A 12,718-nucleotide genomic window follows, 5' to 3' on the forward strand; every position below is an offset into this window, starting at 1 on the left:
ATTATCGTTTGTGCGTAATTTCAATTGGAAATAATATTTACAAGAGGATTTGAGATTTGAAGAGTTGTTTTACAAAAGCTCTATCTCCAAAATATTGAAAAAGATTGATCTCAAAGTGTTATTGCATAAGATGATTATAGAATTAAAAATTCTTTCGAAAATATAAGTTATTAAGATGAAGACATGAATGAAGGCATGAATGCTTTTGATAATAGACTATAATATAGATATCTAGATAAATTAGAGAAAACAAAGATTATATTCCAGTGAAAAATGAAAATGAAAAATTGTACGAATGTAGTATATAATAGATATGCGAGAAAACAATGCACCCGGCCTGATTCTTCGTCTTTAGAAAATGCTTCTTGGAGGTTAATAAATGTTTTGCACGTTGGCTTGACCCGATCTTAAAAGGTAGCCCGGATAAAAATAGCATAGAGTGCCGTCTATCGTAAGGGTACACTGTCTGTGGAAGAAGTTACCGTTTCTTGTTGATCGATGCGGTTATTAGTGGACGATGACAGAGAAAGGAGAAAAAAAAAAGAAAAAAAAATAGAGCTTCCAAATACGTGTCACGATTTTCGATCTTTCTTCGATCGAGCATCGATATCTTTTGTTGACGAACAAATTAAAGAAAAAAATTTAATCAGACGAAATTTAATTCGTAAAGAAGTTGCTAAATTTGTTAAAAGTTAAATGTGGATGAACGACGTAATTATAATTGGAAATTTTTAATTATTAATAATTATTTTTGTTTGTGATGATTGAAAATCTCTTTTATTCAAATCTTCAGGATTAATCTCGATGCATTTTTGAATTTATAATTACAATAATTTGTAGACTTTCTGAAAGAAAGAAACGTTATTTAAACTTCCAACACTTTCTGAATTACTTTTATTCACTTGTGTATTTTACATAAAATTATTTGTTTGCATAAAAATTCGCGATCTAATAAATATCAGATTAAGACTATAATTAAAAGAAAGAGAAAAAAAAACTGGAAAAAATGATAACGAAAAAAATGACTAAGAAGACGTGATCCACGAATAATAAAATTATAAAAAGAGAATAATTGATCGAATGAATTTGAATAAAAGATATAAATATAAGATAATATTATAAGATGGCTTGATTCCGAAACTTATGCATATTGCTCACAACGATATATCGCTTGGCATTCCGCCACTTTCTCGACCCGTGTTGCTCTGCCTTACTTCCCTTCCACTCTTTTTCCGGGGCTCATCTTTGTCCGCAAAGCACTCCAAGACTACGAAACATTTGAAACCGCTCTGTTTCATGGAGGCAAAGACTGCAATTGGAGGTTAAACTGCCTTCACGCTCGCTTATATGCTCGTTCTTCTTCCACGTTACAATTCAATTTCAGATGGTTCAACAAAGAACCTCCCTTCTCTCTTCTCTCCTTTTTTTTTTTTTATGTAGAAAATCTCGATCGATGATTTTAATGGAGAAATTTTGTAGTAATATCTCTCTAAGCTGAAACTTAATTGACGTTGAAGTATCTGTAAACTAATTTGTTTTTCAATGTTCAATTCCTTTAAAAATTGCTCAGCGATTGCACGGTAAATATAAATATACAGCTTAATATGAAATGGATAAAGAGGGATAATCTCGAATCGAATAGTTTTCCACGTGACACCTTCGAAGTGATGATTCCAATTATTAAGTGCTCGATCTTGTATTATTCGACGCCAGGTTCTTCGAGGCCATTGCATTTTCATGAGGTAGGATACTCGTTAAATTCGCGAAATATTAATCGATTCAGGAGAAAAACAAGAAATAAAGAGATTCTATGGAAATCGTTCTCGATTTGAATGGAACGAGCCGTTTAAATCTCCTCGTTCCGTCGTCTTCAAACATTTCTCCTTGTTTTTCCATTCTCCTCCTCCTCTCTCTCTCTCTCTCTCACTCTTTGTCTTCTTAACTAACATCGTCCAAACCTCTTGACTTTCGACCTCGTACTACATTTTCCCGTGTTACTCTCGTTTACTCGATACTATCTGTTCATTGTTCCACGCCAGATCTAAATTTCAGACCGGATTTTAGACAGAGAGTGGAACGGCAACACGCAAATATTTGTTCGTTTCGAGTTTCAAGAAGTGATTCGATATATATTTTTTTTTTTTTGGAGGGGAAAAAAATTTGAAGACGATCGAAATCTGAAATCAACCTCGAGATTCGTATTATGATAACATACTCGTATAAGTTAAAAGAATTACATCGCAAAATTACGAATGCGTGCATGTAGAAGTTCGATTCCTCGACGTTTAACAAGAAATAAAAATCACATTACAAAGTTTTCTTACAATAATATCTGATCGATATTATTCTAAAAATCTTTCATCTCTGTTCCATTGCGGACAAACTTTACCAGTCTTATTTAATTCCAGTAAAAACTGACGAGCCACACACAAACTACCGTTATTAAACCATGCTGAGCATAGAAGGGAGGCAAAAGTCGTTACTCGAGATTTTATCCATGAAATTATTTCGTTATCCCGTTACCAATTTAGGATATCTGGGACAACGCGAGGAAATTTAGTTGGCCCCGTACAAAACTTATTCCTCTCACGGCACGATGTCATGTCCGTGAATACAGCGCGCGTGTGTGTGTGTGTGTGTCGGGGAGGGCGTGAAGTCCAGCTCGAATTCATCGTGGAATTTTCGAGTCCGTGTATCGTAAATTATCGTCCGGCGGAGGGGGAGCAATCGTTCTTGCGGACGAAATCGCCGCAATTTCCTGCGGATCCGCGTCCAGACTCCCCATCGTTCCTATTACCAGTCCCAATTAGCAATTAATCATGGCCTGATTGCCATAGCGCCCTTTATCAAACGCGTATCTTCCTAACGATCGATCCGCGCGAGTTTTGTTTTAATTAAATTATTCGCGAAGATGATTCTTTTTTTTTTTAAAGCGGTTGATTGATTTTTCATCAATTTTCCTCGTGGTCGAAAGGAATTTAATCCGTTTTCCAAAGCAAAGAGAACTCGTTTCGTTCGATTCGTTTCGCTTATATTTTCGTTACGTGGATTCTTTCAAGCAAAGAAAATTTATTATCTAAATGAAGGGGAGACTAAATGGAAGCTTTTAATTAATAAGACAATAATCATAGATCAAATGTTGGGTAATTGTTAAAATTTATCGATCGTGAAAAGTTGGAAGCATTGAAAGAAAGTTTTTAATTGCAAGAAGCGATTTGTAATAATCGAGAAAAAAATCAATCGCATTTAAATCCGTCAAAATAAATTAGTTTTACTCTTACTTGTTGTCAATAATATGATTTTCGGTTAATTCGCGAGAAAATACATTTGAACACATTCGCGGTCGAGTTACTAATAAAATTATTCAATTTGGCATACGTTCATCGTCGAATAACGCCATGCCATCGAATTTGTCGAATGTTTCCGAACGTAAACTCGACAGTTTATTATTTTATCAAGAACAACAAAATGGAGTTGGATGCGCTTCATTTGCGTATTGGCTTGGATAAATTCGATTAAACGAATATTCGAAACGTGATCGATAACTAATTCTCTATAAAATGGTCTTTTTTTTTTTTTTTTTTGTTTTGCAATTCAATAAAAACGAATCGTTTATAATTGTATCTGTTTATTTTATATATATGTAAGAAAATACGTTGAATTGGATCGAGCGAAATTGAGTCGAGTGATCAGATAATGACTTGAAGATTTATTCGGATACATGTCACGTCGTACTGAATTAGCTCTTCATGATATAATTTACAAGACTAGGATTATTCAGAATGAAGTTAACGTGTGATAGGTATGGTTCTGATATTAGATAGTATTATTCCTTTGGCGTTTACAAATTTGAACAATTTCGAAATAAACCTTGTTTTAATTTATTCTATCCTCGAATCGGTTATTTTAAGTCTCGAGTATTTTATTTAATTTGGTAAAAAAAAAAGTAATAAATATTTGATAGTATAAAGTAATAAATATGTTTCTTTTTTTTATTTTTTTTATTTACGAGAGAAATACTTGTGTCAATAATTGTAATAATAATATTTAACGATACCAACACAGAAAAATAATGCCGTAAATATTGATACGTAATTGAACTTCGAATAAAGATAAGCAATAATATTATAAATGATAATATCAGTTGGAAAAGCATGGAAGTAAAGCTTACGATGAATCGTGTAATGGCGTAATAACGTAATAAGAACGAGTAAAAATATAGGTCAGTAAAGTGAGTTGTTTGTTTCGAGTACTCTCTTCAAGGGTACTTTGCAAGGAAAACTTTTGGATTCTGGAGGGAGAAAAAAAAAAAAAATATATATCGGCAAATATCTGGAATAATCTTAATCTATGTAATAAAATGATTTTAAGAATCTTTGAGATTAATAACTATGTTTAGATTAGTATATTTTGCACTAATATTTCTTTGCAATGCTTTGAAAGTTGATCTTTATGTTATATATAATTGTCAAATTTTTTTTTTATTTTTTTATTTATTTACTAATGCATAATTACATCGTTAAATAATTTATTTTCAATTCTTTTCTTCTTATTATTTAAGAATTTTCAATTCTTTTCAATAGAATATAAATAGATAGATCTTCTATAAAAAATTTTTTAAGGTTAGAGAATAATAATTTAAAAATTAGTGATTCTAAATTTTCGACCGATAATAATACCAACAAAATATATTTTTATTAGTAAGTTAAAATGACACAAAATTTTCTCTCTCGAGCAAAATTAATTCACGAGAAAATCTAGAGAAAAAAATTTTAATTAAAAAAAAAAAAAAAAAAAAAAAAATTAAAACAGATATTCTTCTACGAGAAATTATTATATCGTAATATATTTATATAAATAATTTATCGACTAATACTTTTAAACATTTGCAGGCAACTTTGCACACCAAGTTTCTCGAAAATATATAGAGTCGTGCATTTCTTAAGAATCCTCTTTCGCTTTAATTAATCGTGAAAAAAGGGAGAAAAACGATTAGCCAGAAATGGAACATTTTTCGGTTGTTTTTCATCCGAGGAAGACATTGCTCAAGGCTCCACTTGAGACAGCGAAAAATCTTTCAAGGACCAAGTTGGAATATGGGTCATCGCATACCACCGGCCATTTCGAGATATATATAAATATATATATATATTTATATATTTTTTTTTCTCGCATTCATACACAAGGTGGAAGAAACGAAAAAAAGAAAACGCGACCTCACGTGAGAAATATATGATTTATCACGTGGATTATTCAAAACGAAATTTATTCGAAACGAAACAAAGAACACGATCACACGATCAAGTTTATTCGAGTTTTTTTTTCGATGTTACCACCAACAGGGAACATTCAACGTGGCAAATGTTCTCTCTCCACGTGAAACACATCCGTATTTGAATTTAACATCGTGTCGCTGGTACTTCGAATCGGGAATTTTTTTAAATCCCTAGAAATATTCTTTTTTTTTTTCCTGGTAAAAATCCTGGTTTTTTTTTCCTCCAGCCGCGGAGATTTTGATTAAACAATTCATTTGTTCGCGATGAAAATTGTTGACCAAATGGAATTGGAATCGTTTTTTCAGCTTATACGAATTTCTTTCGCTGATTTTCTTGTTAATTCGATTATTAGTTGTAAAAAAAAAAAAAAAAAAACAGACAAATCTGGTGTAATTTTCAAACAATTTTATCTGCTATTTTTTTTATCCTTTGATTAATGCTACGCAAAAAAATAATTGAATAAACATTTCATTTTAAAATTCAATATTTAAAGAAATTTACACGTGGACTGATTCAAAATTTCCATTTTCCGCATGAAACACAATTATAAAAATTCTTTTCCGGATTTTTAACGTTTTGTTTCTCTCGTTTCCAACGTTTCGAAAGTTGTTGAATCGAAGAAAATTGCGCGGAAGCATTATACATCGCCAAACAACCGCAAACAATTCCAATTTCGAAACTGGATTTCAATAACGTAACGTAATAATACACTGACTCCATCCTCCTAAAATAATCCCTAAGCCACGTGTAAACGCTTAAATCTCCATTTCTCCCAAAATTTTACCAAACAATTCCAAACGACTGCAAACAATTCCAATTTGAAAATTGGATGCAACGTAATAATCCTGACTTCAACCTCCCAAAAATAAAATCCTTCGTTCATTCCTAATCTAATTCTCACCTGAAAAAAACTTTGCGCGCACAATGCATCATCGAGCGATGCACGCGATCAAATTTTATCACCGTCGATAAAATAGCCGGAGGGAAAATTTTGGACCACGGTTTTTGCTCGGCCATTGTCATTGCCGTCCCGCGATTATATAAGGAATATAGGGAAAGGGGCTCGATGAATCAAACCGAGGAAGACGGATACGTTGCGAAGTGCTTTTCGAAGAGGATTGTTTCGCCCTAAGCGCCCTAACCACCGACATCCCCTCCCCGTCCTTCGGTTCTCCGCGCGTATTCTTACCACCCTGCAGAGTTGCATACGAGAGTTTGCATTTATATCCTCTCAACGACGAAGCTCGAAGCTTTCAGCCGGAGGCGGTCTCCTTCGTGCGTATTGTAGATCTGGGAGAAATGTTTTTGTTCAGACGCGATCCATGACGCGAGAATCGGGGAGGAAAGGCCAGAAGGATGATGAAATCACGTCGACGAGTTGAAATTATGACAATTCTTTTTAATATTTTTTTTTTTTTTTTTTTTTTTTTTTTAGGCTTTCGAAAGTTTGAAGAAGATTGCGTGGAAAGAGTAATTTTGAAGCAACGTTTCATCTATGATGGAATTAAGAAAATTTAGAAAAAATGTTATTATTGAAGAAAATTGCGTGGAGTATTTTGAAGTTGGAATGTTTGATCTATGATAGGATTAAGAACATGGTAAATATTTATTGTAAAGTTTGATTTATGAAAGGATTAAGAAAATTTAGAAAAAGTTATCATCGAAGATAATTGTGTGTGCAGCACACTTTTGGAATTGAAAGTTTGATTCTCTTGTGAAGGATATCGATAAACTGGATGATTGATGATGCAATACGAGGAATAAAATCAGCAGTCAATATAGCGATAATCTTTGTACCATTTATAAAGTGGCAAACGTGGCAGTGGCATAAAGTGCTCTCAAATTTTATCTCGAGGCCATAAAAGATTATAAATCAGTAAAGACTTTTTATTAATCTAAAGTGTTATTAAATTTTATCTCAAACTCGTAAAAATTATTTAACGCGTTTAAGGAGATTCGAAATAAAATATTATTATATTAAAACCTGGAAGAAAGTCTCCTGATTTTATTAAAGAAATTATTAAAAAAATTTCCCAAGAAATAATTTTTATAATATAAAGAATATAATAAAATTTTTTCGAATAGAATAGAAACGTTCATAAAACTTCATACGAGAAAAACGCGTTGTTCATCACGTTTCATTTGTTTTATTACATTGATTTATTTTTTTTATTTTTTTTTTTTTTAGGTTGTATCAGTTCATCGATATCATGTGCAACTTCGTTCAATCGATAAAAAAGTTTCACCGAAAACAAACATTGGACAGAGAGAAAGAGAAAGAGAGAGAAAAAGAGAGAGAAACAGATATACAGTTCGTGACAGGGTGTACGTATAAATTATACTTTTTACTGAAAAGTATCAGCTTTAATTATTAAGTTTATATTTAATTGTTGAATTTATAGTTACAATTTCAGATTCTCACTTTGTTTAGACAAACTTTTAGAGATTACGAATATTATCATCGTTATGATCTAATGTTTGCAAGTATTAAACTCAAAGTTTTAATGAGAGATGACACAAATGTCTGCTCCCTTTTGCATCCGTGTAGCAAAATATATCTTTTAGCAGGTTTCAGTTTTACAAAAGTTACGCAATCATTTTCACCTGCTCTCTGTTTCTCATTATTGTTTCTTTAATATTTTTTACTCGGACAAGTAACTTCATCAATTTCAATACCAATTTTGCGTTTGAATCGAATTTGTTGAATGTGTTTGAGATTTTAAAAATAAAGTTAGATAAATTCAAGAATTCGAAAAGTTTAAAAATAGAAAGAATTTATAATTTTTCAATTGCACATTTATAGAATTGAAATCCAAAGAATCAGATATGAGAAAAAGAAATATCGAGAAGTCCATTTTTGTCTCTATATATCGTCCTGGCATAGAAATGGTACATTTCGATGTCAAATGTCGAAGAGAAAAATGAAAAATTTGATAGCTTTCAAAATATACTAACCGTTTCAATCATATTTCGCTATGGAGAAATAACTCGACAAATTTAAAACTTTTCTCTCGTAAAATATAAAAAAATCTCCTTTGAGACTACGGATTTTCATCTAAATATGTTCAAACATACTGAAAATAGATCATAACACGTAAAATATATATCTTATAACACATCATTGATGCAAAGTTACAAACTTTAATATTTCATATAAAAAAACGTGGCAAGGAATTAAAAATTTTGTTATCAAAACCCACTCAGAAAATAGAAAAGCTATGCTATTAAAGCTCCTTTTTCTTTCATCCCGATATCTCAATTGGTTGCAGAGGTACAAGGACTCAAAGTATCCTTAAAATAGTGCAGAAATTATGAATGGACTCGCAACTCAGTGACCTATATTATATATTTTTTCCCATGCGTATTATGTTTTTTCCAGAAATACTGTCTATCACTTGTCTGGAGTTTGGAATAGGTCAGTGAGAGTAAGGGACAAAGATGGAGATAGTAAACGATTAAAAAAATTACTCTTCTCTTTAAACGACGATATCTCGGCAAGCGGAAGTCGTATCGAGATAAACGAAAAAGCGTTTTAAAGAGGAAGGTTCTGCGCTTCTAACGATCTTTCACTTGATGGCCGGAAGTCATTATCTTCAGAGTTATAGCGGTTCAAAGTTTTCTCAATTTTAGTAGGGTTTAACGGTAAATAAATAAATTTACGATGCTCTTTACACGAGAATCGAAAGTTGTATTGAAATAAACGAGAGAGCATTTTAAAGAGGAAAGTTCCACGCTTTTAATGATCGTTCATTCGTTGGCCGGAAATCATTATTTTTGGATTTAAAACGGTTCGAAGTTTTGGTAATTTTAATACGCTTTTAATCAAGTTTCGAGATGGATCGTTGCGCGACAATTGTTATTTTAGTCGATTTGTTGGAAAATTCACAGTTCAATTGTTATTCAAATAGTGTCATTAAACGATCGATGTCAACTCGCTTGACAAAATTACTACGAATTTTCCAAAATTGTCGCAAAGAATTGTAAATGGATGGTTGACAGAAAGGAGAGATTTTTCGAGATGGCGGGTATGCATCAAAGATTTTATTTCCAGTAGAGCAGAACCGCTGTAACCGGTATTGATACCAACTCTTAACTGTCAAGAGAGCAAGGCGAAGTCAAGCACGAGTAAAACTTGTTGGAAGTAACAATGAGTACATTTCTCTGAATGTCACCGTTGGCATGAATACCTGCTGAGAGATATCCTTTCAGCTTTTAGAAGCGACAACTCGTGACAAACGTCTTTATATCTTTCGAGCCGCTTTACAATCTTCGCACGGCTTTTTAGAACACCTCTATTTGCTTAACGATGTTTCTTTCTTCTTTCTTTTTTCTTTTTTTACGAAAATTCACGAACGACTAGTTACCATTAATCATTTTTCGTTTTCGAGAATTATCCTCGACGAGATACATCTTTCGATGTAAATTTTCAAAAGAGATGTCTGCAAGATTTTTTAATTAATGTTGCATATAAGAATATTTGAAAAAAAAAAAAGTATTCATATCTTCAACTTTTCGATAAAATATCAATAAGAATCTGCATAATCTGCACAGTAAAACATCGAGATAAATTTTATAACATTTTACAACATTCTCCATCGCGTTTAGAACTGGAATCGAATATTCCTCTGTAATAAAACATCGGAGAGATAATTGAGGCATAATGAATCGTCTCACAACTTGTTAAATCCCCGACAAATAGTTTGCATAATTTACAGTTGGAACAATGTGAACTCACCAGCATCTCTTGCCCTCTTGCACGCCTGGTACATGTCGTCCCTGATCTCTGGATTTCCATCCGCGATCGTTTCGCCAACGGTGACGAACCTCTCCACAGCCAGATTCACCGCTTGCCCGACTCTGGCAACAGCACGGAGACTTCTGTCCGAACATAGCGGACGTTCTCTGTGCGACACTAATGTGGAAATCTGAAAGAACGAAAGGGAGGAAACGAGTTGAAAATGGGAAAATCAATTGCAAAAGAGACGTTAAATAATTAAATCAGAGGAAAGGTGAGTTTTTTTCTCACGATAAATTCATAATATTTCATAGTATATTTTGTGAAATGTTCATTAAAATTGATCTTTAAATATTTCAGGTAGATTTAATATGCTAAATTTTGAGATACTTTTCTTTGGTATTTGGTGGATATCTTTGAAGAAAAATATAAGGTGGTTAATTATTTTTTGATATTGCAAGATGTTTATTAAAATTCGATATCGATCTTGGTTTAAATATTTCAGCAAATTTTAGAAAAATTGCCATTTCTAAATTGTATAATATTAATGAGGATTAAATAAGGATAGATATACGAGAAGAGTTGAAGTATTCGGAACAAGTTATTTTTATTCAATTGCTACGACAACGTATGCAATGTGTGCAAGGTAAAAAGAAATTAATATGAGTCAGTAATTAAAAAATTAGAATTAACGTCAATTCTTTCCAAAATTGAAGAAAATAAAAATCGAGCTTAATCTGAAACTAAGATTATAGAGATTTCAAAATGTTCCTACTTCTGAGAATCTGTTTTTTTTTTTTTTAATTTCATTATTATCTCAAGCTCGAGAGAATTAACCTGTTAACTAGGTCGTTTAACACGTAAAAAGTTCTCTTGGCACGAGATTAAAAATTAATTTAGAGGAATTAATTTGCAATTATCTACCATATTTTCTGTATCATAGAAATCTATTTTATTAAAGTTCAAATTAATTATAAATCGAACAACTAGACTACAGATGATCGTATAAATTCATATCTTCGAAAAAGTAATGGAGTCTAAATGAAAATTTATTATTTTTTTTAAATATTTATCTTACACATATACATTTTTCGTTCAAATCCTAGTACATTGAATACATATTACGTGAAAAATTTTATTTGCGTCCAAATAAATAAGAATTTACAAAAAGCAACATGCTTTAAAAAAAAATAACATGTTCGTGCTTCGTCACATCGATCTCGATAATTAATCGACGATTGAGTTCGCATCAAAAAATTACAAATAAGCTTCGAGGTAACGCGAAGCGATTATAGAAAATTTTTCACGAGTCGAAGGATATAAAATGTAATAAAAAAATTATATTCCACGGACTCCTGCGCTAACGAGAATAAAATTAGTGTGTAACAATCGGCTGGCTGTATTCCAGGTTACCATTCTAGCTGCGAATGAAACACCTATTTAAAAAGCAACTATTCATGCAGATTAACTCCGGTAAATTGGTTGAATTTCCACGAATACAATATATAGATTCCATACATCACGTACAAAGGCTGATATATTTTATACGGAATGGGATACGTAGCTAATTCACCGTCAAGAAGAATTTATATCATTTCACGGGATGTGAAATATTTCCTTATACATAATTCTCGAAAATATTGGAAAAAGATATTTTTCAGATAAAAAACTAGAACTCAGGTACAACTATCACGTAAGTTGTATGTAAATTATTACGATTCAAATATAATTGATGATTAAAATTTGGACTATTTTTTTCCAGTGGTCGATCACGATATAAAAAAAAAAAAAGGAAAACCATTTCAAAAATATCGGATATCCGAACATCCGAACATGAATCTAAAAATTAGGTTTCCATCTCCAATATTCATTCATAGCTATTCCCATTCTCGTTTAAACATCCTTTCCACACCCACATTAAAATATCCCTTATTAATTGAAATTAGAAAAAAAAAGAAAAAACAAAAACAAAAAAAGCCTCCCTGAAAAATTATCCCTGCCCTCTTCTTACTAATTACTAACCGTTGGCTTGTCCTCATTTGAATATAAAAGAAAAAAAATATATATATACACATATATCCGTGATACATTTCCAATCCTCGAATGTCATCGATCCTGTAACCAGCCACCAGCAATATGGAAATAACCGAAAGCGTATAGAAAACGAGATGTTTAGAAAGGGATTCTTATTATTAACCAACCGATTCAAATCATCCCTTCTAATTAATGTCCCATCTCTCCTCGTATACGCGTGTGTCGCATGAAAGACAAGCTAGTGCTGTATCTGCATGCAGCAAACCCTTCCCTCCCGCAATGGAAAGCATCCATCCACGGCTCGGATTGTTTTGTCTGCCAGCTAACGACCGGCAGACTGTGATCTTTCTTCCCGTGCCGCCTCCGCACGGGCTGTGTATAAATGGCGAACGGTGTATTCAAGAAAGGTGCACACAAGCGTAACCCCGTTACCTTGCCGCTTCGGGCGAGAAGATTCTATATACTCGTACACATGCCTCGTTTTCCGCACAATTAGACGATACGTTTTAACCGACATTCGTCTTGAAACGATTTCGAGATAGAAAGAAAGAGAGAGGGAGGAAGAAAGAGAGAGAAAGAGAGAGGGAGGAAGGAAGAGAGAGAAAGAGAAAGGGAAAGGAGAATGGGGTAAGTCTCTTTTAAAAAGGAGATTTGGAGATATTTTTGTACAATT

General features: G+C 32.5%; 1 protein-coding gene across 4 annotated transcripts in view; it reads right to left on the reverse strand.

The window, feature by feature from the left end:
* Positions 1–12,718, reverse strand: part of LOC102672248 (alpha-catulin) — a 71,827-nt gene that overhangs the window by 21,683 nt on the left and 37,426 nt on the right. For all 4 annotated transcript variants that reach the window (XM_006612958.2, XM_006612955.2, XM_006612957.2 and 1 more), the window contains one exon: positions 10,012–10,201. In XM_006612958.2, the coding sequence (XP_006613021.1) occupies positions 10,012–10,201 (190 nt within the window). The remainder of the gene's footprint in view (positions 1–10,011; positions 10,202–12,718) is intronic.

The sequence above is a fragment of the Apis dorsata genome, unplaced genomic scaffold, assembly GCF_000469605.1.
Source record: "Apis dorsata unplaced genomic scaffold, Apis dorsata 1.3 scaffold_130, whole genome shotgun sequence".
Lineage (NCBI taxonomy): Eukaryota > Metazoa > Arthropoda > Insecta > Hymenoptera > Apidae > Apis > Apis dorsata.